This window comes from Erythrolamprus reginae, chromosome 1 (genome assembly GCF_031021105.1).
Source record: "Erythrolamprus reginae isolate rEryReg1 chromosome 1, rEryReg1.hap1, whole genome shotgun sequence".
Lineage (NCBI taxonomy): Eukaryota > Metazoa > Chordata > Lepidosauria > Squamata > Dipsadidae > Erythrolamprus > Erythrolamprus reginae.
The window spans coordinates 145,202,256-145,227,413 of NC_091950.1; the positions used below are offsets into that span (position 1 = coordinate 145,202,256).

The 25,158-nt window shown below is 40.6% G+C and overlaps 1 protein-coding gene across 2 annotated transcripts; it reads right to left on the reverse strand.

The window, feature by feature from the left end:
- Window positions 1–514: 514 nt before the first annotated feature.
- ACY3 (aminoacylase 3) lies at window positions 515–23,477 on the reverse strand. 2 transcript variants are annotated; one of them, XM_070728044.1, is made up of 7 exons: window positions 23,336–23,466; window positions 10,241–10,489; window positions 9,684–9,879; window positions 9,482–9,575; window positions 8,182–8,289; window positions 4,358–4,467; window positions 515–750 (listed from the first exon to the last, which is right to left on the reverse strand). In XM_070728044.1, the coding sequence occupies exons 2-7, from the start codon at window positions 10,471–10,473 to the stop codon at window positions 556–558; spliced, it is 936 nt and encodes a 311-aa protein (XP_070584145.1). In that variant the 5' UTR covers window positions 10,474–10,489; window positions 23,336–23,466; the 3' UTR covers window positions 515–555. The 2 variants fall into 2 exon arrangements, with proteins under 2 accessions (XP_070584145.1, XP_070584153.1); XM_070728052.1 differs by lacking the exon at window positions 8,182–8,289 and having other exon boundaries at window positions 23,336–23,477.
- Between the last annotated feature and the right edge of the window lie 1,681 nt (window positions 23,478–25,158).

Below are 25,158 nucleotides of genomic sequence, written 5' to 3' on the forward strand. Positions count from 1 at the left end.
AATGGTGGAAGGTCTTAAGCATAAAACGTATCAGGAAAGGCTTAATGAACTCAATCTGTATAGTCTGGAAGACAGAAGGAAAAGGGGGGACATGATCGAAACATTTAAATATGTTAAAGGGTTAAATAAGATCCAGGAGGGAAGTGTTTTTAATAGGAAAGTGAACACAAGAACAAGGGGATACAATCTGAAGTTAGTTGGGGGAAAGATCAAAAGCAACATGAGAAAATATTATTTTACTGAAAGAGTAGTAGATCCTTGGAACAAACTTCCAGCAGACGTGGTAGATAAATCCACAGTAACTGAATTTAAACATGCCTGGGATAAACATATATCCATCCTAAGATAAAATACAGAAAATAGTATAAGGGCAGACTAGATGGACCATGAGGTCTTTTTTTGCCATCGGACTTCTATGTTTCTATGTTTCTATGTTTCTAGTTTGGAATTAGTTATGTCTTTCCCTCTATCACTGGGAAATAGTATCATTGATTCTTAGCATGTGCACAACACAGAAATTTCAATTGCCCTTTATTATTAATCTACGAATCATACTTAAAATGCTTTCTGCAGTGCCGGTTGGGCGAACGTTTCCTTTTTTGTCTTCCAAAAGGCTGTTTTCTTCTCATAGTAGGCTGCTTCATTGATGAAGACTGGGAAGAAGGTATCGTCACCATCATGCAGAATATCCTCTCCATCAAAGGTCTGGAAAACTGGGTCCCCAGGCTTCAGGGGCTGGAAATCTTTATCCTAAGGGAGAGGATTTGATGCTATGTTGAGAACAAAATAGCCGGAAGCGTTTTCACAAAGCAAGCACTCCCCTGTTCTCTCCCCCCAAAGTGTCTTATCTTCTGATGAGCTGGAAACAATCCTTGTAGGAGATGAAACTATTGTAATGAGCACTGTCACAGTTGGATGATTAATTGCAGACTTCCTTGGAGTCTGATATGTTATTATCCTACGCTCTCTATAGTACTCAAGCAGACAACTCAGCGAACAGAGAACCCAAGGTCAGGGAAAGAACGTTCCGACAAGTGAGATTTTCCTCTGTCTTAAAGTGGCACGCTTACCAAACTTCACAGATTCACATGATTATTAAGCTCCAGTTCCCTAGTGAGTACTGCAGTGATGGCGAAGCTTTTTTTCCTCAGGTGCCGAAAGAGCATGTGCGCATGTTATTGCACAGGCACGAGTGCCCACATCCATAAGTCAATGTCTAGGGAGGGCGAAAACAGCTTCCATTGCCCCACGGAGGCCCTCTGGAAGCTGGAAATGGCCTGTCTCCCAACTTCTGGTGGGCCCAGGAGGCTCATGTTCCACCCTCCCCAGGCTCCAAAGGCTTCTCTGGGAGTCGGGGGAGGGTAAAAACACCCCCATCCCCCCAGAGGCTCTCTGGAAGCCAAAAATGCCCTCCCAGGGCCTCTGTGTGAGCCAAAAATCAGCTGGCTGGCATGCACATGCACATTGGAGCTGAACTAGGGCAACAGCTCATGTGCCAGCACATATGGCTCCGCATGCCACTTGTGGCACCCGTGCCATAGGTTCGCCATCACTGGAGTAGTGGGTTGCTACCGGAACGGTAAAGCCCTACATGGCATTGGACCAGATTACCTCCGGAACTGCCTGCTACCGCACGAATCCCAGCGACCGATAAGATCCCACAGAGTTGGCTTTCTTGGGGTCCCGTCAACCAAACAATGTTGTTTGGCAGGCCCCAGGGGAAGAAATTTCTCCGTGGCGGCCCCGGCCCTCTGGAACCAACTCCCCCCAGAGATTAGAACTGCCCCCACCCTCCCTGTATTTTGTAAACTACTCAAGACTCACTTATACCGCCAGGCATGGGGGAGTTGAGATATTCCTCCCCCCTAGGCCATTACAATTTATGCATGGTATGTCTGTGAGTATGTTTGGTTTTATAATAAGGGTTTTTAGTTGTTTCATTATTGGATTGTCACATGCTGTTTTTATCATTGTTGTTAGCCGCCTCGAGTCTGCGGAGAGGGGCGGCATACAAATCCAATAAATAAATAAATAAAATAAAAAGCACGCCGTACCGGTAGCAAAAATTGAGCTCTGCGCCCAGCTTCACTTCCTCTGCATGCATGCATGTCCCAGAGTGTTTCTGCTTCTGCACATGCGCAGAAAGTAAAATCTTGTGAGGGGATACACACGTACATGAGATTTCGGCAATTTTTTGCTTCGGCGCATGCGCGGAAGCAAAAACAAATCACCACAATCTCTCTCACGTGCACGTCTCCTCGTGAGATTTTGTTTCCCGCACATGCGCAGAAGCAAAAATACACTGGATGCACTCATGCGCACGCAGAAGAAGCGAAGCTGCACATGCAGCACAGTGGTAGCAGCAGGAATTGGAATCCGCCCCTGTTCATGTGAGGGAGATTATGATCCCGCTATATAGAGTGCTGGTGAGACCACGTTTGGAATCCTGTGTTCAGTTCTGGAGACCTCACCTACAAAAGGATATTGACAAAATTGAACGGGTCCAAAGACGGGCTACAAGAATGGTGGAAGGTCTTAAGCATAAAACGTATCAGGAAAGACTTAATGAACTCAATCTGTATAGTCTGGAGGACAGAAGGAAAAGGGGGGACATGATCGAAACATTTAAATATATTAAAGGGTTAAATAAGGTCCAGAGGGAAGTGTTTTTAATAGGAAAGTGAATACAAGAACAAGGGGACACAATCTGAAGTTAGTTGGGGGAAAGATCAAAAGCAACCTGAGAAAACATTATTTCACTGAAAGAGTGGTAGATCTTTGGAACAAACTTCCAGCAGACGTGGTAGATAAATCCACAGTAACTGAATTTAAACATGCCTGGGATAAACATATATCCATCCTAAGATAAAATACAGAAAATAGTATAAGGGCAGACTAGATTTCTGCCGTCAATATTCTATGTTTTTATGTTTCCTAGCACAATGTTTCCACTCCCACAGAAGGCAAGCTGAGCAGCAATCCTCCTCATTTCTCCGGGCCCTGAAACCTGGAGATCCTGCAGAAGCAAAGGAGGGCTTGCTTCACTTTTCCAGGAGGAGATGCAGAGAAGAGTGTTTCCCGGGGGGGGGAGAGGGGGGGCTTCAAAAATTTTAGTAACGGGTTCTCTGCGTGGTTGCTGGGTGAACGTGGCCATGGCTAGTCAGCCTCCTGCACCATTGCAGGGGATGCTGTTTTCACCCTCCCCAGGCTCCAGAGGTTCTCTGGAGGCTGGAAATGGGTTGTTTCTAAGAGGCCTGTTACTTGCCCTCCGGGCTCCGGAGGATTTCCTCAAGCCTCATGGAGGGCAAAAAACGGCCTCCCTGGGCTCCAGAAGCCTCCAGAAGCTGGAAATTGGCCCATTTCCAGAGCCTCTGGGAAGTCCTATTTTGTCCTCCCCAAGCCTCTGCATAGACTCTGCACTTACCTGGCATTCAAATTGGGCCACATGGTGACTGCTGTGTGGTTGTGTTGATTTTGATCCTGCTCTGAAGTGGATTATATTGCTAATTGAAAGGGCGGGGTTTAAATCATATTTATTTTATTGCATTAAAAACCTTCTGACATTGTAAGGAATAGCAGTATGTACCAAGAAAAGAGAAAGAATCTAGAACTTATAATAATAATAATAATAATAATAATAATAATAATAATAATAATTTATTAGATTTGTATGCCGCCCCTCTCCGAATACTCGGGGCGGCTCACAACAGTAATAAAAACAGTATAACAATGGGACAAATCTATTATAACAGTGATTGGAAACAAGGGGCGGAGATTAGAAATGTAATCTATACTGCGACGCAAGTAAAATAATCCAGACAAAGCAATGTTTATTAAGCACTAACAAAATATAAACAATAGAAAATTAATTTAAATTTTTTAAAGATATAATAATAATAATAATTATTATTATTATTATTATTATTATTATTATTATTATTATTATTTATTAGATTTGTATGTCGCCCCTCTCCGAAGACTCGACTATGAGAAAAGAGAAATAATCTAGGAGGAGGGATGGATCAAAAAAATCTCTTCCCAAATGGACCTGCTACAATATGAAGTGTTGCAAGGGCGGAAAAGTCAAATTGCTCTAATTTCAAATAAAATGCAGAGGTGTAGACAGCTGTGAAAGCTACCTGATAAGAGTGTGATTGCAAAGGTCCAAAGTGGGATCATACAGGTGCAAAATGCTCATGTACAGACGTCCAAAGATTTGGCCACTCGATGTTCTATGATGGTGCAAAGAGCAGCCAGAAAGCTGCACATAGTTTGTGCACGCACACATGGACTCATTCTCACACATACCCACACAAACATAGGCCGTCTCTTCTTTCGTTCCTCTCCTCAAACTCACCTGTAGATTTGGATGTATTACAGCAGAAATCTCCCCATTGGGATAACGGGGGAAGTCCTTCCGTTCAACTGGTGTGTAGGCCTCGATTTCAAAGGCTGGGAACAAGGTGCCTAACAAAAAGAAGGAGACTGACAGCCAGATCGCACAAAGTTTATTCTCAGTCTTCACAATCAGGACACCGTCGGGCAGGAAGATGGACAAATTCCTTCCCCACCACCCTGGGCAATATTTGTTTGTTTGTTTGTTTGTTTGTTTGTTTGTTTGTTTGTTTATGCCGCCCTTCTCCTTAGACTCAATCAATATCAATCAATATCAACTTTATTTGTTTAGTCAATTGGCCATATCAAAGCGAGGAAAAAGACCACATTGGTCGTCATAAAATTGTGACTGGTTAAAATACAATAAAATTGGCTAAAATAGAGGGGCGGCATATAAATCCAATAAATCTAATCTAATCTAAAATGCAGTATAATATGCTAAAATTGAGTAGTAAAACATGAGAATATAACTCATGCAAAGGATTATATTAAACAAATCTAAGCTACTGATATAAAATATTCTTAAGTGAGCATATTGCCCCCCACAATCTGGGTCCTCATTTTACCCACCTTGGAAGGATGGAAGGCTGAGTCAACCTTGAGCCGGTGATGAGATTTGAACCGCTGACCTACAGATCTACAGTCAGCTTCAGTGGCCTGCAGTACAGCACTCTACCTGCTGCGCCACCCCGGCTCTTATATTGAGGATCACTATTCAGATGTTGTCAGCTTCTGCATTTGAAGCAGTGGTGGGTTCCACTTACTGGTTTGCATCATGTCAGAAGTGCTCATCACATCAGGGAAATGAACCTCTGAACATGCACAGAAGATTTTTTGCATGCACAAAGGGTTCTTTGCCAGCCACTTTCAAGGAGCCGCAACCGGAGGACCTGTTTGGGGCATGGCCAGCCAGCCATCGCTGCTGGTTCGGTGAGCGGGGGCAAATTTCCACCACCGGTTCAGAACCCACCACTGATTTGAAGATACTATATGTTTAGGCCTGTGATGGTGAACCTATGGCATGTGTGCCACAGGTGGCACACGAAGCCATACCTGCCAGCATACCTGCCACACTGGAGCCCTAACTGAGCTCCAGTGTGTATACACACATTGGACAGCTGATTTTAGGCTCATGTGAGGGCATTTTCAGCCTCTGGAGGCCCTCAGGACGGGGCAAGGGAGAGACCAGGGGAGAGTGAAAAATGGGCCTACCAGCAGGGAAATGAGAAAGAAAATATTACATAAGTGGTATCACACACCCGTTCAACTTGCATACTTTCAGGAGAATGTTAAGAATACTTGTTGGCATGAGTGTCAAGATAAGGAACTTTTTTATGTATGTACATGTTTTGGGAATGCCCGGTAGTACAGAACTTTTGGAAAAAAGTGCAGGAAGATATTAATAAGATGTTAAATAGAGACGGTGGACAATTACAAAGGAAATGGCGGTATTAGTTAAAAGGAATGAGATGGGAGAATTTAGAGAAATAAAAGAAGCAGTGATAGAAAGTGCTCAGGCGGTAATAGTCTTAGGTTGGAAGGATGTGACAAAATGGACAATACAAAACTGGTACCAGTATATGGTGAATCATATTCAATTTGAGATTATGGATAAGAGGATGAATTCGGCCAATGATATTGATCTGCGGGAAGTGATGGGACGATGGGACAAGGTAAGAGGATATATGGCAAGTAAAATTCGAGACCAAGCTACAAAGAATAAATTCAAATCACTTTATAATATGTAAATAGATATATTGCTCTTGTCTTGAGTTAAAATGGTATATATAAAATATGCCCCCCTTGGTGGAGGGGTATGAATGTTGTCTGATGGCGGGGGCTAATCACTGAGCACATTGTTATATGTTGTGTGTATGTTTTATATTATAAAATCAATTTTAAAAACTGTTTTTAAAAATGGGCCTACCAGGCCCACCATGAGTTGAGAAATAGGGGACTGGGAGGGGGGTCATGCATTCATGCGCAGTGGGGCAGAATGCCTGAGGGGGCATTGAATTATGGGTGTGGGCATGCATCTGTGCGCTTTCGGTACCTGAGGGAAAAAAGGTTCGCCATCACTGGCCTAGACTTTATTTTAAGATTCATGCCAGGCAAGAGCCTGATCGGCATAAATCTCATGACAGATCACTAGAGTGTGAGACATGAGAGAAATGGGATTATATTTGCAGACATGTTACTGAAAAATGCATGATAGTTGATAGCTCACCATTAGTGGTGTCCCCCCCACTTTTATTTCGACAAAGGGAGAGCTTGTTGCCATAGCTTTCATTGTTTTCTCAGTAAAACTATGACATTCTGATAAACTCCAAAATTGGCCTCATTAAGGCTAGTATTTCTCACTCACGCTTCTGGAGTTTTTTACGAAATCTATTTCTTCTATTTCTACTAGTTTTTTCTCATCATTCCTATCACCCATCTCCTTCCACTTAGGACTGTATGACTGTAACTTGTTGCTTGTTTCCTAAGATTTTTAGTAATATTGATTGTTTCTTCACTGCTTATTTGATCCCTATGACAGTGTTTCCCAACCTTGGCAACTTGAAGATACAGTGATCCCTCGATTTTCGCGGGGGTTACGTTCCAAGACCTCCCGCGAAAATCGATTATCCGTGGTATAGTGGTGCGGAAGTAAAAACATCATCTGCGCATGCGTGCCCTTTTTCCATGGCCGCGCATGCGCAGATGGTGGAGCTGGGGAGCGATGAAAGTGCGGAAGCCGACAAAGATTGCTTTGAATGTCGGCTACCCCCGCCCCCCCAGCACCCGCCTGCCCGCCGTTCACCCGCCCGCCCGGCCGCTCGCCCGTTCACCCACCCGCCCGGCCGCTCGCTTGCTGCTCGCCCGCCCGCCCGCTATGCTTGTACGAGAAGGACCAGAGGCTGCTTCAAACTTCTCAGGAACTACTAAAGAATCAGCGGAGGTTGCATAGTACGCCGCGTATTGTGATGGAGGGGAGCGAAGAGAAACCTGTTCAAAAAACTAGCCGCTGGAAAATGGTGGGTGGTAATCTGTCCAGGTGTGCAACGCATTCGCGATGCGTCACTGGAGGTAGAAATTAGTAGTTTTTTTTAAATGGACGTGAATAAGGAAATCCCCCTTGTGGGGGATTTCCTACATTGTAAACATGCTCCAACACGTGTCGTAAGTAGGCTGGCCGCGCTAGCGAAGTCAAGCCACCGCGTTCTTGAATGTAGGCTCGTGTTTCCCAAACTATTTCTCTGGCTGTTCGTGGCTGCGTTTGCCGCTCGAAAACAAGAGAGGGAAAGTGAGAAAAAGAGAGAGAGCAAGAGGGGGAGAGATAAAGAGAGAGAATGACAGGAAAGAAAGAGAAAGAGACAGAGAAGTGATTCTTGGTGATGACGTATGACGTCATCGGGTGGGAAAAACCGTGGAATAGAAAAAAAACCGTGGAATATTTTTAAATTATTATTTTTTGAAAAACCGTGGTATAGCGTTTCGCGAAAATCGAGACCGCAAAAATCGAGGGATCACTGTATTTGGACTTCAACTCCCAGAATTCCCCAGGCTGGGGACTTCTGGGAGATGAAGTCCAAATATCTTCAAGTTGCCAAGGTTGGGAAACACTGCCCTATGACAATCATTAAGTGTTGTACTGCATGATTCTTGACGTTGACAAATGTATCTTTTTCTTTTATGTACACTGAGAGCATATGCACCAAGACAAATTCCTTGTGTGTCCAATCACACTTGGCTAATAAAGAATAAAGAATTCTATTCTCAGTTCCAAGAATCGAAATAGGTCACCTTTATTAAAAAGCTCAATGAAGTCCAAAACACAGGCCACGATGGTTCTCATCTTAGCAAGCTGGTCAGCTCGTGCCACTCCCTGGGGTTGTGGGCCCAACTCTAATGCTGTAGGGGATTATAGGAAGAAAAGTTGCGGGGTGGGGGGTTAGAATGCATCATTATGGAATTAGGTGGAATGCCTTTGTTTACCTTCCCTTTCCTTTTTCTACATAGATCTCATGTGACAAAACAAGAACTGCAATATCTCCCAATTTTTGCTTGGAGAATACCTACTGTATGAAATATTGGAAAACACTACAAACTACTAATGTAGGGTCCAAAGGCGATTGTTCCAAAAGGCAACTGGACTATTTTAAGTACGTCCAGCTGCCTTTTTAAAGAGCACCTTTGGGACAACCATGAATTGAATAATTAAGTATCTCCATAAACATTTACTAATGTGGGAATGGCCATTATCACTCAGCTAGTTTCATAATGTCATTATACAGAAGGGGGAAACCAGCCTTTCTTATTAAAAGCTGACACTATGCATTCAAGAGAAATTCAAATAAGTTATGCTAGAAGAAAACAAGATTTGAATAAAGTAAGAGTTTGGAAACAGGTGGGAAAGATGTGAACTACATCTTCATTAGTTTTAGTGAATGACATCTTCACTAGTTATGTAAAACTAAATAATATCAGAAAACATCATTCCAATCTTTTCTTACTTAATTTGAGCTCTCTCAATCTCTTCCAACAAAAAGCAACTGGATATTTTTAATGGAATATTTTTAAATCTCCCATCATAGAAAGCAGCTCTTTCATACTTGTCACTGTATTATACAAAGATGTCAACATAGAAATGGGATTCAGAAGTCAATATCAAAAAAGATCAATGTAAATAAGAGTTGGTTTGGTGTAGACCAGAGTTGGCTTGAAACATCTGCTGTTGCAATTGAAATTCATGAACCATATGCATCTTTTCCAGACATTATATATACTTCTTTCCAGGACACTTCCAGGAAGGGTCACCAGCGGAGATGTGTTTCAACAGGTTCTGACCAGTCCTGCAGAACCGATAGTGGAAATTTTGAGTAGTTTTGAGAAACCGGTAAATACCACTTCTGAGTGGCCCTGCCCCCATCTATTTTCTGCCTCCCAAGTCCCAGATAATCCAGAGGAAACTGAGATTTTGCAGTATCCTTCCCCTGTTACACCCACCAAGCCACACCATATCCACCAAGCCACGTCCACAGAACCATTAGTAAAAAAAAAATGAAACCCACCATTGGCCAGTAGGCTGAGCACTAATTCTTACCTAGCCCATGTTTAGCCACTGACATCATGAAATTAGCTTCCTCTCCAGATTGTTGACAGATTAAGATTGGACAGTGTCTCACTGTGCAGTGTTTCTGCAGAGGCAGGAGAAAAGAAGATGGGGTTGGTTGGTTTATAGAAATCTCAGCTTTCTTTTCTTGAAAAGAGGAGAAAAATTAGAAATTTCAGGAACACGACCTCACCTGGATGTAGTTACACACATGTATAGACAACAGGCTGAATTCAGACTTCAGTAAGAGACAGGAACCCATGTTGGCTGTGGTATTGTGGAGGTCTAACATAAAATCATAGGCTTGAGATGAACCTTTTGGGCCAAAGATCTGGTTGATCTCCTGAGCACGTTGAATCTCATGAAGGTCTGAATCGGAAGCTTTGGCACTGAGAAAGAGATGTTCGAAACAATGGTAGTCTGGTAGATGCTTCTTCTAATCTGATACTATGCAGATGTATTGGGCTCCAACTTCTACTGTTCTAGCCAGCATGGATAAAGCCACTTTGGCTGGAATTGATTGGAGATGGAGATACGCTAGCAGTTTTGGAGGACCTCAGACTGAGGAAGGTGAGCTTAAAGTCTTATGGCAACGAACCTTAAGTGAGCCTTAGACATTTAAGCATCTTCAGATTTGACACAAAGAAAGGTAAGCTTCAGTATATTGCCTTTCCCAATATCTCCTGTAAAAGGTAGCCTTTGTGCTCCCTACAAAAACTTCTAGAGATTGGAGCAAAGCATAATACTTACTTTAGAAAAGCGGCGGCAAACGTACGATTGAGGTCCCTCCCAGTGTAGCGCACACACTGCTCAACTGCACGCGGGTTGCCCACAAACGGGGTGACCTGAAAAGTGCTGCGTTGCAACTCAGATGGATCCTGTAGCCAGTGCTTGACTAGGTAAACACCTGACATTTCATTCCCATGAGTGCCCCCGCATATTGCTATGCGTCTCAAGGGAGGAAGGCTTTGTGAATGTGACATGATGGGGTTCCAGACTCTGTTGTGAGAAAGAAGACCATATGAAAGAGTAGTAGATCCTTGGAACAAACTTCCAGCAGTACCTAATACAAGTGTGGAGACTTTATGGATCACTAGATCTTTAGCATTCAGTACAGGAAGTCCTCGACCATATGATCACAATTGAGCACACAATTTCTGTTGTTAAGTGAGACAGTTGATAAGTGATTTTTCTCCCATTTTACAGCTTTCTTGCCATGGTTGTTAAGTGGATCACTGCAGCTGTTGACAACCCAGTTTTTAATAGAATAGAATAGAATAGAATAGATTTCTTTATTGGCCAAGTGTGATTGGACACACAGGGAATTTGTCTTTGGTGCATATGTTCCCAGTGTACATAAAAGAAAATATAGATTTGTCAAGAAACATTTGGTACAACACTTAATGATTGTCATAGGGGTCAAATAAGCAGTGAAGAAACAATCAATATTACTAAAAATCTTAGGAAACAAGCAACAAGTTACAGTGATACAGTCCTAAGTGGGAGGAAAAGGATGATAGGAATGATGAGAAAAAACTAGTAGAAATAGAAGTGCAGACTTAGTAAAATGTTTGACAGTGTTGAGGGAATTATTTGTTTAGCAGAGTGATGGCGTTTGGGAAAAAATTGTTCTTGTGTCTAGTTGTCTTGGTGTGCAGTGCTCTGTAGTGACGTTATGATCTGGCTTCCCCATTGACTTTGCTTTTCACAAAGTTGCAAAAGGTGATTATATGAATCCAGGGACACCACAAGCATCCGAATTTTGATCATGTGTCCACGAAGATGCAGCAATTGCCGTAAGTATTAAAAAACCTGTTCATAAGTCAGTGAATGTTACAGTGTGGGAACTTACCCAACTAGAAATTATTGCCTACTTGCCTAATCCTGGCAAAAAGAAAAAGAATCTTATCATGTCTAGGAACAGAACCGGGGTGGCACAGTGGGTAGAGTGCAGTACTGCAGGCCACTAAAGCTGACTGCTAGATCTTCAGGTCAATGGTTCAAATCTCATCACCAGCTCAAGGTTGACTCAGCCTTCCATCCTTCCGAGATGGGTAAAATGAGGACCCAGATTGTGGGGGCAATATGTTGGTTCTGTTAAAAAGTGCTATTGCTAACATGTTCTAAGCTGACCTGAGCCCAAGGAGAAGGGTGGCATAAAAATCAAATAGATAGATAGATAGATAGATAGATAGATAGATAGATAGATAGATAGATAGACAGACAGACAGACAGACAGACAGACAGACAGACAGACAGACAGACAGACAGACAGACAGACAGACAAACAAACAAACGCTGAGTTACTCTTTGCAATTTTCTTTGTGTGTGTGTGTGTGTGTGTGTGTGTATGTATATATGTAGTCTACGGAGTCTACGGAGAGGGGCAGCATACAAATCTTATATATATATATACACAGAAGGAGGGAGGGAACATTTTTATTGAGCATTGCAAGAACTAATACAAACTAAACAAAAAATACAAAACAAAAGAGTGCAGAAAAAAGACTTCCTTCTTTATAACAGGTATACATAATATTAGTGACATCACTTTCTCTTAAAATTCGACAAATGATCTCTATCCACGTCTCAAATCTATAAACAAATCTTTAAACCCTTTTGTTCTGTCCTGGTCAGCAAAAGTCAATTAAGAATTACCAGATATAACAATATATCTATTTAACTTTGATCAAATAAATTAACTTTATATTTCTTCCTTTTACTTTTAACAATCCTGTTCTTTTTACATTTCTCCTCTCTATTTTTAACATAAAACTACGTTGAATCTTAATCCCTTCAAAATCCTGGAATATGATTTCTTCTCATTTTTTTCTTCACCCTCTCTTATGAGTTTTTTCATAACTTTAATAGATCTCTTTTGAAGATCCAGTAAAATAAAGTTATCCAGGTCACTCTTTTGGTTTGCTAAAACATCAACTGGTTTGTATATCCAGGGTAGCATCTTCTTCCTCTTCCTCCTCCTCCCTCTTATTTTTAGATCTACTTTAATGCTTGCATTTTTCCTAGCAACATTCAGAAATGGTTCCAGGATTAAGAGAAAGGATCTCTCCCAACTGATTATAACTACTATACCAAACTGGATCTCAGTTGACTTTTACGCCCTATTTATAATTATACTTTGCTATTCAGCTGAAGTGTAATCACTATCATTGAGATGGATATCCTTAATACCAGCAGTTACACTTCCAAGCTTGCTGGGCTAAACCTAAGAACAAAAAACCCATGAAAGTACAGGGTATGCAAGCACAATAAAGATAACAATAGCAAACAAACAGAATAGTAAGCATTTCCAAATTCAAGGGCAACTATTTAGAACAAAGAGGCCCCATTGGCTGAATGACACACTCAATTGACTACTTTATATTTGATGTAGATTACAGCTTTCAGGTTAAATTAAATTTAGGATATTTGAAACCTCGGTTAAGAGCTGTGTAATGAGAAGCATAGAAAAAGTGTTCCTGCTTCTTTTTAATAGCAGCTGTTTCTTTTTAATTTTGAGTCAAGCCTAAACCCTAATGACTTTATGGACAACATCACACAATTTTCTTGTCAAATACTATGTGATGAATTTGTAATAGTCTTCATCCAGGATGTTTGTCCAATTTTTTGGTCAAGTGTACAGCTCTGATATTTCCTTCCTTCCAAATACCAACAATATGAACTCTGCTTAGCCTTTTCTAAATTTATTTATTTATTCATTCATTCATTCATTTTATTTCTATGCCGTCCAATCCCGAAGGACTCAGAGCGTCTTACAATAAAATATAAAAATACAATTAACAATAATAAGAAGTTCAATATAATTTTTTTAAAAATGCCTAGGTCTGCCAATATTTCCACTTAGTAGAGCAGATGGGAAGTTAAAATATTTCAAATAAACGGTGTTTACTTTGTAGAGTATCTTTGGACTCCATATACTGGTAGTCCTCAAAGTCATTCTTAGAAAATCAAAACGATGGGCTTCATTGTTTCAAAGTTTGTTCTACTGTCCAGAAAAGAGACTGCTGTATGGAGAACATCCTGGAATAACTGAGTGGGTTGAGAGAAAAAACCTTAGCCATTTGCCTTCAGGAAACTGGGTTAATTGTGCTCAAGCACAAAAACGCAGCCACCATTTTGTGAGAGTGCTGCTAACATGCCTTTTAAATTTCATGTATGCCCATGTGTTATGTTTGCAAGTTGTTAGAATAAATGTGATCGCTGATTGGAGCAGGCGCGACCAATAAGAAGCCCGCAAGCGCAACCAGTGGGAAGCCGAGGTGCAACCAATAAGGAGCCTCCGGGCGCAACCAATAGGAAGCCCCGGCGCGAAGTCTTGAAACATTGTCACCAATCCCAGCGCTGGTAACAAAGTATATAAGGTGCGGTTCTGGCCGCTTGTTTTAAGTCACTACCTGCCTACGAGCTGGTCACTTTAAATGTTCCTGATTATTAAATAAAAGAGCCGTTACCCTCTTCATCGGCCTCCAGCCTCTGATTTAACACCATGGGCCCAAAAAAAGTTGGGGCCTTTGCAATAATACTGCTATCCCATAAAACAAAGGAATAGAATGAGCAATTCTGCCCTCCACTCCTAGAGCAGCTTGCTGGCTGAAAAGTTGGTTCACACATCATCAAGCTGGTTGGGAGACACTATCCTAAGTGGTGTGACATGAAACCAGAGGAATATTTCTGCTTTTCGCTGGTGCTTTTAGAACTGTGGGGCATAAAGCCCATTTATGCCTTTTGGGGAACGAGAAATATCTTTGCTGTTCTTGACTGCTTCCAAAATGCCTCAGATGAGGCCTGTTTTCAAAGCACCTCCCCAAACTCTTTTCTTTTCTGGCTAGCAATCCCCCCACCCACCCCTCCACATTTTCTAATAGCACCAGCTCTTCACCCTCATCCTCGATTTGTCTCTCCCTCTCATCTTCTTGGCTGCCCATTTATCTCCCTCTGTCACCACCCATGGCAGCTCTAATATAACTGCTAGGCAGGTATTGAGCAGCGAGATGAGCAGGTGTGAGAAAGGACCAGGCGCAACTGTCGCTAGCCTGGCAGGAGAAGATGGATGGTGAGAAAAGGAGGGCCACGTCCAAGAGCCTGAAGGCTAAACAGGAGGAGGGGAAGGAAGACCAGACAGCTGCCCCTGTACTAGCCCAATTTTCTTCTTCAGTGGGCTTGATCGGCTAAGGCTATTACCATATATGTTATTAATTCATCCTGCTTTTTATACAGTATGTTCCCGGTGCTCATCCCAAATTTAACCCAGATTTTGAAGGTGCCTTGGACAGGAAGGCCACAGTGCTTGAGCCCTACTACAGTCCATGTTGACCATTCGCCTGCCATCTCCCTTGTCATCCACTCCAGTGATGGGCTCCTATGGGTATGGTCAGGTAAGCAGAACTGGTAGAAACATTTTGATCAGGTACACAGAACCCATAGAGAAAAATTTTGAATTTTTTTCCCTTCTGGGCCCTGGGTATTATTTATTATTATTATTATTATTATTATTATTATTATTATTATTATTGTTGTTGTTGTTGTTGTTGTTGTTGTTGTTGTTATTGTTATTGTTATTGTTATTGTTATGTCAATACAATACAGCAAACGAGATCACTATGCTAGATTTCGTATTTCATCACCAGTCGGGCGCTTCCCAAGCACCTAGGACTGCGTGATGCAGCGGCGAATTATGTTTGCCGATCCCAGTAAAGCGGCCTTTTGCAATTGACAGGTGGAGATTTTGTCAATTCCGAAGGTTTTCAAATGGCCGCTGAGATCTTTTGGCACTGCGCCCAGTGTGCCAAGTACCACTGGGACCACTTTTACTGGCTTATGCCAGAGTCGTTGCAGCTCGATTTTTAGATCTTCGTATTTCACTAATTTCTCTAGCTGCTTCTCCTCAATTCTGCTGTCCCCTGGGATTGCGATGTCGATGATCCATACTTTCTTTTTCTCCACAATCAGGATGTCTGGTGTGTTATGCTTCAGATTATTATTAGATTTGTATGCCGTCCCTCTCCGTAGACTTGGGGCAGCTCACAGCAATAATAAAAACAATGTACAACAAATCTAATATTTAAAAATATCTTAAAAACCCTTATTTAAAAAGCAAGACATACACACAAACATACCATGCATTAACTATGTAGGCCTGGGGGAGATCTCTCTTCACCCTCAAGGAAGGTATGTTCTTCCTATCACAGTAAATGAGGTTGAATATGTATAATTTTAGAAGTGCTGTGTGTGTGTGGGTGTGGATGGGTGGGTAAGTACATACCCATACAGTTTATATAGTAGATAATGTATATTTTTGTATGCCTCTGTGTAATATGTATGTACTCATATGGTATATATACATAGAATTAAGTAGTATATTTTGGAAGTTGAGTAATAGTAAATAGATAGGGAAATTTGAGACAAGGAGAGGCCAGGCACCCTAACCTTAACCTAAACCCTTGACTTGAGTGACATCAAGTTGGCCACCTTTAAGCCACTCTCCCGTCACATAATCATCAAGCCACTCCTGCCTGGTCACATGGCCGACAAGCAACACCCACAAAATAGGCCACGCCCACAGTGTGATAGTAAACATTTTTGCAGCCCTTCACTGAGCCACTCCATACCCCTGCCCAGGCAGCAATAGGGAGCAAAGAACAATGTCCCCTCTTGGCCACCTGGATGTGTCAATCATCCTCTAGAGTTTGGCAGGTGATTTTCTCTATCAAAATTGCTATTTTGCATCTGGCTTTAGAGTACCTTTGCATCCTTCTCCAGATGTGGAATATGAAAGCCCAGCATGGTTCAGAAATCTAAGTAAAATATGTGCAGGCTAGGAAAGTCCTACTCTAGGGAAATGAGTTTTGAATTAAAACTTACATATTTGAGGAGATAATGGAAGGCGAGAATGAAAATGTTTATGGAACCCAGTTAAAACCTGATTCCATAGAAATGGCAGTGTATGCATTATCCCTGAACTATTTAGCATATGAAATATCTGCCAATGTCATGGCTGGATTTTAAAATTATACTAAGCTATATTATGATGCAAATGGTTTTGGTTTAGCACTACTGCAATTTACTGATCAAACTAGGATTAAATAAACCAATTTAATAAACCAATTTAACAAAACATAGAAACTCCTAGTTCAATTGGACATTGAAAGTTGTAGCCAAAAGAACCAGCTTTGCACCATTTAAGATTAAGGCCTTGTCTTCTCCTAAATTAAGCTTTTAATAAAAATATACTTTTTAAATAAAATATTTTTTAAAAAAACTACAGAAAAAGAGAGGAAGAAATAGAAAGAATAGGTTACCAAAAGTGAATAACAAAAGAAGAAGAAAGAAAGCTTTAAAGTGACTTCCAATCTTCTTTGTAGCATTTATAAACGTAGCAATTACCACTCTCTACCCACCCACACTGTATATCACAATTCCTTTCTTCCCATAAAAAAACCCCTTTTAATCAATAAATCCTGAAATCGGCATTCAAATTTACTCATTTTCAGGGGGGGGGGGAAGTCTATAAAAGGTTTCCAGTTTTTAAAAAATAAAAGTAGTTGTAGTTCTCTCTTAAATTCTCCTTTGAATTGCAACTCTGTGAATATGAATCAGAGAGCATTCATAGCAGATATAATTGTGTGGCAGGTTTATGCATCTTGCTTTCTCTCTGTGATTCCAGTCTTCTAAAAATCAAGGAAAAGCCATCTAATTACAAAAAGTTGATGACGTTTTCTGATGGATCTTTGGGAGTATGAAGCGTTTTTTTTTTAAAAAAAATAATATTTATTAAATATAATAATAATAATAATAATAATAATAATAATAATAATAATAATTTATTAGATTTGTATGCCGCCCCTCTCCGAGGACTCGGAGTGGTTCACAATATACATTAAAATAACAGAAAGGAAAAGAGAAAAGAAATAAAAACAAAAACAAAATGAACATACATATAAATATATAACCCATGAACAAACATACATTCAAAATACATCAGCTAAGATAATGCATATATATCTTCTAATAATATATATTATCACCACTTAAATTTGGTTTGAACCTCAAGTTGTGAGGCATTTGGATTTATTCCTGGCACCTCTAGCTTTACATAAACATGCCTATCTTTAAACGTAGAGAACATAAATGTCAACTATCCAATTGACTTTCATTATTGTGTGGCCTAATGTTATGATATCTATAATATGTATATTGTACCCCCCATTTTTGTATGTGGGTGGGTGTAGATCATAGTTCTATTGGAAGGTGCTTGTTCAATACCCCAGGCAGCCAAAATTACTATCACTCTGCATTCTCTACTCCACAGATTCTCCAGATAACATTCCTGGAAAAAAAGGAGTGGCAGCTGGGACAATTCCATGCCAAGAAAGTTTGGTTGGGAAGAAGATAGTTATTACACTTCTACCCATTTCTTATGTAGAAAAGAAAATGTGCAAAGGTGTTAAGCTGCCAGGGGTCAGGAAAAAACTCCATTTGCCAAACCCTCCTCTTTGGTACAACCATGGAAAGAAACTCAGGAACTGACCGTGAGCCCCCTGCTCACTAGAGACAGACTTGAGGTCTTCCATCATGGCTTCTTCTGTATCTCTTTCTATGAGAGATGTGAACAACAATTAGAGCTGTCATGGCCACTGTACCTCAGAGGAAGCTTTCTGCCCTCTGGCTTTAGCAATATTATTTCAGCCCAGGAGGTGGTCCCAGGACTGCTGCCCCTGGTCACCTGCTTATCGGACTCATTAATTGATGGGTGTTGGCCTGCATGGACGTGAGCGCCAGATGATTCTAGCATGTGCTGCTTTCATCCAACCCAAGCCTTTATCTGATTCATTCTCCTCCCTGCTTCGCCGCTCATTGGAGGGAACGAAAACCTCTCTTGATACGTGTCCCCCACTAGCCCCCCAGCCCTGCAGTGATGGAAAATAAAATCACCCACACCGTTCTGGAGATCCAGCTCAGAGCATTGCAGAGCAGGAGATGGCAAGACTGAGAAGGGAATGAACTGAATGAGCCAAAATCTTCCCACAGCCTTCCAACTACGCACAATGTCAGGTAATTGGACCTAGCAATGTACTTCAGTTCATGTTTTGGACCGTGGTGGTTTTCTCTTTGAGCATCTTGAATTCTTCTAAGGCACTAGGTTCCTCAAGAATCTAGGACAGATAGGGATGCAGTTATTGGACGAGTAAGGGGCGAGTACAAGTGCACTAGAGTGCCTTCCGTCCCCTGTCCTATTGCTCTCCTATATCTCCTATGCATTTCTTCTATTCCTATATCTCTTCTTCTATTCTTTCATTGATATGTTCTATTACTATATCTTCTTTTCTATTCTTTCATAGATATATTTTACTATGAGTATCTTCTCTATAACCTTCATCATGTATTTTACTATTTGTATATAGATATATACAGTGTTCCCTCGATTTTCGCTGGTTCGAACTTCGTGGAAAGTCTATACCACGGTTTTTCAAAAATATTAATTAAAAAATACTTCACAGTTTTTTTCCTTATACCATGGTTTTTCCCGCCAGATTACATCATATGTCATCACCAAATTAATAAATATTTTTTAATAAACTTTAATAAATAAATAAATATGATGAGTAATAATCTAAATGGTTGTTAAGGGAATGGGAAATTGTAATTTAGGGGTTTGAAGTGTTAAGGGAAGGCTTGTGATACTGTTCATAGCCAAAAATAGTGTATTTTCTTCCGCATCTCTACTTCACGGAAATTCGACTTTCGCGGACGGTCTCAGGACGCATCCCCCGTGAAAATTGAGGGAACACTGTATACCCACTAAAACTCTCATTGTGTATTGGACAAAATAAATAAAATAAACAAACAAATAAATAAATAAAATAATGCTGCTTTCCCAAACTTGTGCTATTGAGAAGAGTTGGGCTACAATTCCCATCACCCCAAATTTAAAGGTTGGGAAAGGCAGCCTTAAAGATAGCTTACTCTTGTGTTGCATTGTTGTGCAGAGTAGCAGCATGTTTGAAGCTTGAGTTGGGCCTTTCCTGTGATAATTCCACATGTGCCTGTTCAATAAAATCCTGGAGATACGAGGGTTATCGGGAAAGTAATGTAACAAGGCACATAGCTCTTGCGAGGAATATTTGCGGTTGAAGTTGGTATTACTATCGTGAAGCAGGAAGCCAGTGGAAGAGAATGAGCAGTGGCCAGTAGATCATTGACTGGTGTTGTGGTGAAGGTTAGAGATGAGTGTCCTCATTGCATTTCCCTCCAAGTGTGAAGGGCGCACTGTAACATGCTACCTGAATGCTAAGGGCATGAACACTGCTGCGATGGATGCCCAAGATGCTTACTGAAGCTCACAAAATCGACAGTCAGTGCCGCCCAAGAATTTCTTGACCGTTTCAAGATTGAAGTTGAGGCTTTTCTCAACTGTAAAGTGACAGAAGGTGAAACTTGGGTTTATCACCATACTCCAGAGAGCAAATGACAATCAATGCAGTGGCGCCATACCCATTCTCCTTCAGCCAAAAAATTCAAAGCTTAGCAATCGGCGAGAAAAATCTTAGGATTTTTTGCACACAAATTTTGGGCACCCATCGCAGCAGCACTCATGCCCTTAGCATTCAGGTAGCATATTACAGTGCACACTTGGAGGGAAATAGAATGAGGACCTCATCTCCAACCTTCACCACAACACCAGTTGATGATCTACTGACCACTAGCACTGCTTGTTCTCTTCCACTGACTTCCTGCTATGCGGTAATAATACCAACTTCCCCCACGAATATTCCGCACGAGAGCTACGTGCCTTGTAACATTACTTACCAGATAACCCTTGTAGTAAGATAGCATTTCTTTTATCTAGGTCAATTGGAAATCCTAAAGAGTAACTGCCTGGGTCATCTGAGGGTGCAAGAACCTGACTCATCCCCATGAGCATCTGGTGGTGGTGCTACATCTAGAAAACAATCAGGACATTAAGCTTAAAGGGTTGTGGTAGCAGTAGGTGGAGCTCCATGGAGCTCAGTATATGAGGGGCACACATGATTTAGCCACAAGAATGAATTCATCTAATTACACACTTGTATGATTTTAAATACCACCCATGGAATGAAATGTGGAAAAAAGCCTAATGAGGAAGTGGTGGGGTTGCCCTGACCACTTCAGTTGAAATCCTGAAATAATGAGAAGGGTAGCATCCTTAGAGGGGAAGGTAGGTACACATTGGCTTCTATCCAGCAAGGCAGGTGATATGGTTGGGTCTCTCAGCTAGGAAGCTTACCATGCAGATTCCAAACAGCCATACCCCTATTGGCAACTCTACTTGGTGACTCTTCCTGTGGCAGAACTTGCAGGACTCAAGCATTTGGTGTAGCTGCTGGATGGTGCTTGGAGCTTCCCCTCCCTGGTTTTTATCATTTACAGTTTAAGAGCAGTGATGGATGGATTCAATTTTAACAGCCACTTCGATTGGAGAGATGCTAAAGGAAGTTGATCATTAAACTCCCTATATAATTGAGGAGCTTTGGTTTGTTCTGGTTTTTTTTTTAAAGAAAACTGAACTGTGTTGCAAACCACCCCCATCCCTAATTTTGCCATTGGATTTTGGCAATAAAATCCAAGAGGTTGCAAAGCTGAATTTGGGGACCATACCATTTCATGGTGCTTTTACAGCCCTCTCTAAATGGTTTACAGCAGTGTTTTCCAACCTTGGCAACTTGAAGATATTTGGACTTCAACTCCCAAAATTCCCCAGCCAGTGAATGCTGGCTGGGCAATTCTGGGAGTTGAAGTCCAGATATCTTCAAGTTGCCAAGGTTGGGAAACACTGGTTTACAAGATCAACATATTGCCCTCAGCAATCTGGGTCCTCATTTTACCCACCTCGGAAGGATGGAAGGCTGAGTCAACCTCGAGCTGGTGTTGAGATTTGAACTGCTGAACTACAGCTAGCAATTAGTTGAAGTAGCCTACAGTGCTGCACTCTAACCACTGTGCCACCCCGGTTCATCCTTACTTTAAGGAAATTTGTTTAAAATGCACGGCCCTGTTCTTAGGCCCAAGTAAAATGAAAGAAGGTTAGACAAGGAACTCACAGTTAGTTGAAAAGTAGAAGAGTAGGAAATAGACTTGGGCTTTGGTTGAATAATATAGTCACAATTTTTCAAGGTTCTGCACAAGAACGTGGATTGATAGCTGGAGAGATTAAGTGCATGTCTCCAGAAATCTTTGGATGGCTGTATAGGATCAACTGAATTCTTTATTATAATGTTACATTAACAGAATTTTGTGACTCTGAAAGTACATTTCTCTCTGTTGCCTTTGTTGCTCAAGAAACTGGGCAGTTCTCTTCTGAAAAATTTACCAATCCCACATTCCTTTTATGGGCTGACTGCCTCTTTATCCTACTGTTTCCCTAGTTGTGGCTCTTCTCCCTGCTTTCAAAGGTCATTTTGCCACATACCATTAGAAAACATTCCTTGCATTTTTGAGAACCTGCTTTAAAATATATATATAATTCACATAGAATAGAATAGAATAGAATAATAGTTTTTCTGAGGGCTCTAGAAAAGGATGAAGAGAACAAGGCAAGGTGTACAAAAAGAAAAGAATTGCGTAAAAGGAACAAGGCATTAACCTCCTCAGCTTCCAGATTGAACTATACCAAGTTCATATTCCATACCTAGGTATTAACCATATGCCTGTGGGAATTATACATGGCTGAACATAGATTGATAATCAAACTGTCCTGAGGTAAGGTTAATCTTGATTCAGGCTTGACTCATGGACCTGTATGGTTTTTTAAAATTCCAATCCATCTTCAGCCCTCATATTTCTTGATTGTGTCCCATCCAAACAATACATATGTTCAACCTTGTTTAGTTTTTCAGGATCAAGTCAAATTGGTTAGGCTGCCACCTAAATGGTCATTTCAAACAGATTTAGGAAATGAATTTGTTTCTTTATCCCAATGAAACTGCAGTTCTAATTAGAACTGGACAGAAAGCAATCGTTTTGAACATTTCATTAAAAGTTTGGAGCCAAAAGATAGATATGTTTAAGGCATAACAAAGGACAAAATATGTAGAATGCTTAAACAAACATTTTAGGGAAAATATAAAGTATTATGGATCTAAAAAGGAAATGGAGTAATGAAACCACAAGATGGAGTAGTTACAACATGCAAAGCTTAATGTAAAGTTTCCCAGGCTCTACTGGAAAAATCAAGATGAAAAGAAGCTGAATTAAAGCATTAATATAAGTAAAGTGCAGTAACAATTAACTTATTAAAAAAAAACACCTGGTAACAATAACTGGTTTGTTGCTGGACAGATCAATTTTAACTCCTAGTTTCCCAACTGGGATTTAACGGGGCAAGAGACTTTCACATCAGCTGTAGGGAGTGTGCCCTGATGATCCAATAGATCCGCTAATTGAAAACTCTTGGGTGGTTCCCATCAGCAATACAAATCTAAGGAAACAATAAAACCATGTTCTTGGTCCAAAATGGATCCTTTTCTCTGACAGATTTCTCGTTGATCCTCTCAGGCATGCTAGCTTGGAGTTCACAAGGCTAATCCCACTAGTACTTCCAATGTTGGAAGTACTGTAGTAGGGGCTTCAGCTAAAAAGATCCACCAGGCTGAAAAGAGTATCCTAGCTCTTGCTCTAACAACCATAAAGCTTCAGAGCTTGACTTTAAGTAGCAATTTTTCTTGTTGTCCCTCTCCAATCCCATTTATTGCACCTTAACTGGGTTCACCTGAACTTCCTCTAATTAAATACAATTTTAGACTTTCCAGACATTTGGCTAGAAAGAAAGAGAGAAAGAATTATAGTTACCTGATCCACAGCTGGGATTCAAGCAGTAAACTCCTGTAAACTCTAATGAAAAGTTTGAAACTGTACTTGAAAGTCCAAAGTACGGTCTTCAGGAATGTCCTGGTAGAAGAGTAATACCAATAAAGTTGAAGAGGGGGGGAGGGATTAAAAATAAAGTTTTGGAATCTGAATCTCATCAAGAAGTGAACAAGGTTACAATAATCTCTTTCTCGTTTTCTCTCTCTCTCTCTCTCCGTGCATAAACATATTCATAACATGGGGAAGAAATGTTTCACAACTGGAAAGAAAATTGAGTTACTGCCAAATTCTTCATGACCCAAATATCCAACATCAGAAAGCTAGTTTAGGAAAACAGTCACGAATAGCCTTATAACACAAAAAGGAAGACACTTTCACAGCAGGAAAATCATTCTTCTACAGCAAGAAAGCCTAAAGAAGTTTTCCCTAAGGAACTTTGAAAAAGCAAAACAGTGAAACTATTTAAAATAACAATAAATAAAAAAGAAAGGAGTGCCAATACAAAACTGCATTCTCTTTTAATCCCCCAATGCTTTAGTTTTTCTTGTCAATGCAACCTTTATTTTCTTCTTTTTCAGTTAAAATTTAGTTGCTTCTGTGGATATACGGATAACTAAAATGTTAAGACCAGAAACAAAGAAAAAATTAGCTTCTCTTGTGAAAGAATGGAATGGCAATAATGTATTCCCATGATCAACTGTCAACAGTGTAACAAATTATTAAACTTTTCTCATACTATCTTTGTCACGTAATTTGCAAAATATTTTGCCAACATAGCTGTTTCTTTCCTGAGTCAAAGGGGCCTTTCTCCATTGCCCAGTTAAAGATCTTTCAGTCAATCCTTGACATAGCAGAAATTATTTTTATTTGTTTTTTTGTTTGTCAAAATGTGTACAAGATAATAGGTTTGGTATAAACATAAACAAAAGCAAGTAGATATACTGTAGGTAGATTTGGACAATAGGACTGTAACACAGGGATGGTAGGCAGGATAGTGCACTTATGCACACCCCTTACAGACCTCTTAGGAATGGGATGAGGTCGACTGTAGCCAGCCTAAGGTTAATGTTTTTGAGGTTTGGGGGACAAAGCACAGAATCAGGTAGTGCATTCCAGCCATTGATCACTCTGTTGCTGAAGTCGTATTTTCTGTAGTCGGGTTTTGACCGGTTTAGATTGAGTTTGAATCTATTTTGTGTGCGTGTGTTGTTGCTGCTGAAGCTGAAGTATTCATTGATCAGTAGGACATTGTGGTAGATGATTTTATGAACTACATTTAGATCAGATTGAAGGCAATGTAGCTCTAGATTTTCTAAGATCAAAATTTCAAGTCCGGTGAAATAAGACATTCTGTTGCGACCAGAGGAGTGGAGGACTCTTTTTGCAAAATATTTCTGGACTCTCAATTGTATTAATGTCTAATATGCAGTGCAGGTTCCAGACAGGTGAGCTGTATTCGAGGATTGGTCTGGCAAATGTTTTGTATGCTCTGTTTAACATTGCCAGAGAAGGAGCTATACAAGATTAATGCTTTAATGCTTTTTTGGCAATGTTGTTACAATGGGCTCTGGCACTTAGGTCATTAGATATGAGTACACCAAAGTCCTTAACAGAGTAAGGGTCGTCTACAAGGTTGTGTCATCTAGGTTTGTATTTTGTGTTCTGATTCTTTTTGCCAATTTGTAAGGCAGAGCATTTATTGGTAGAAATTTGAAGTTGCCAGTTATTAGACCATTGTGATACATGGTTCTAGGTCTTTTTGAAGAGTAGAAGAATTGTCATTGGTGTTGAATAGTTTAACATCA

Excerpts from the sequence above, each read along its gene's own strand:
- ACY3 (XM_070728044.1), bottom strand. The coding sequence starts at position 10,473 with ATGTCACATTCACAAAGCCTTCCTCCCTTGAGACGCATAGCAATATGC. Across the intron at positions 9,880-10,240 it reads TTTGCCGCCGCTTTTCTAAA|TGCCAAAGCTTCCGATTCAG; the intron begins GTAAGTATTATG and ends TCTCTTTCTCAG. Across the intron at positions 4,468-8,181 it reads CATTGAGCTTTTTAATAAAG|GCACCTTGTTCCCAGCCTTT; the intron begins GTGACCTATTTC and ends TCTTTTTGTTAG.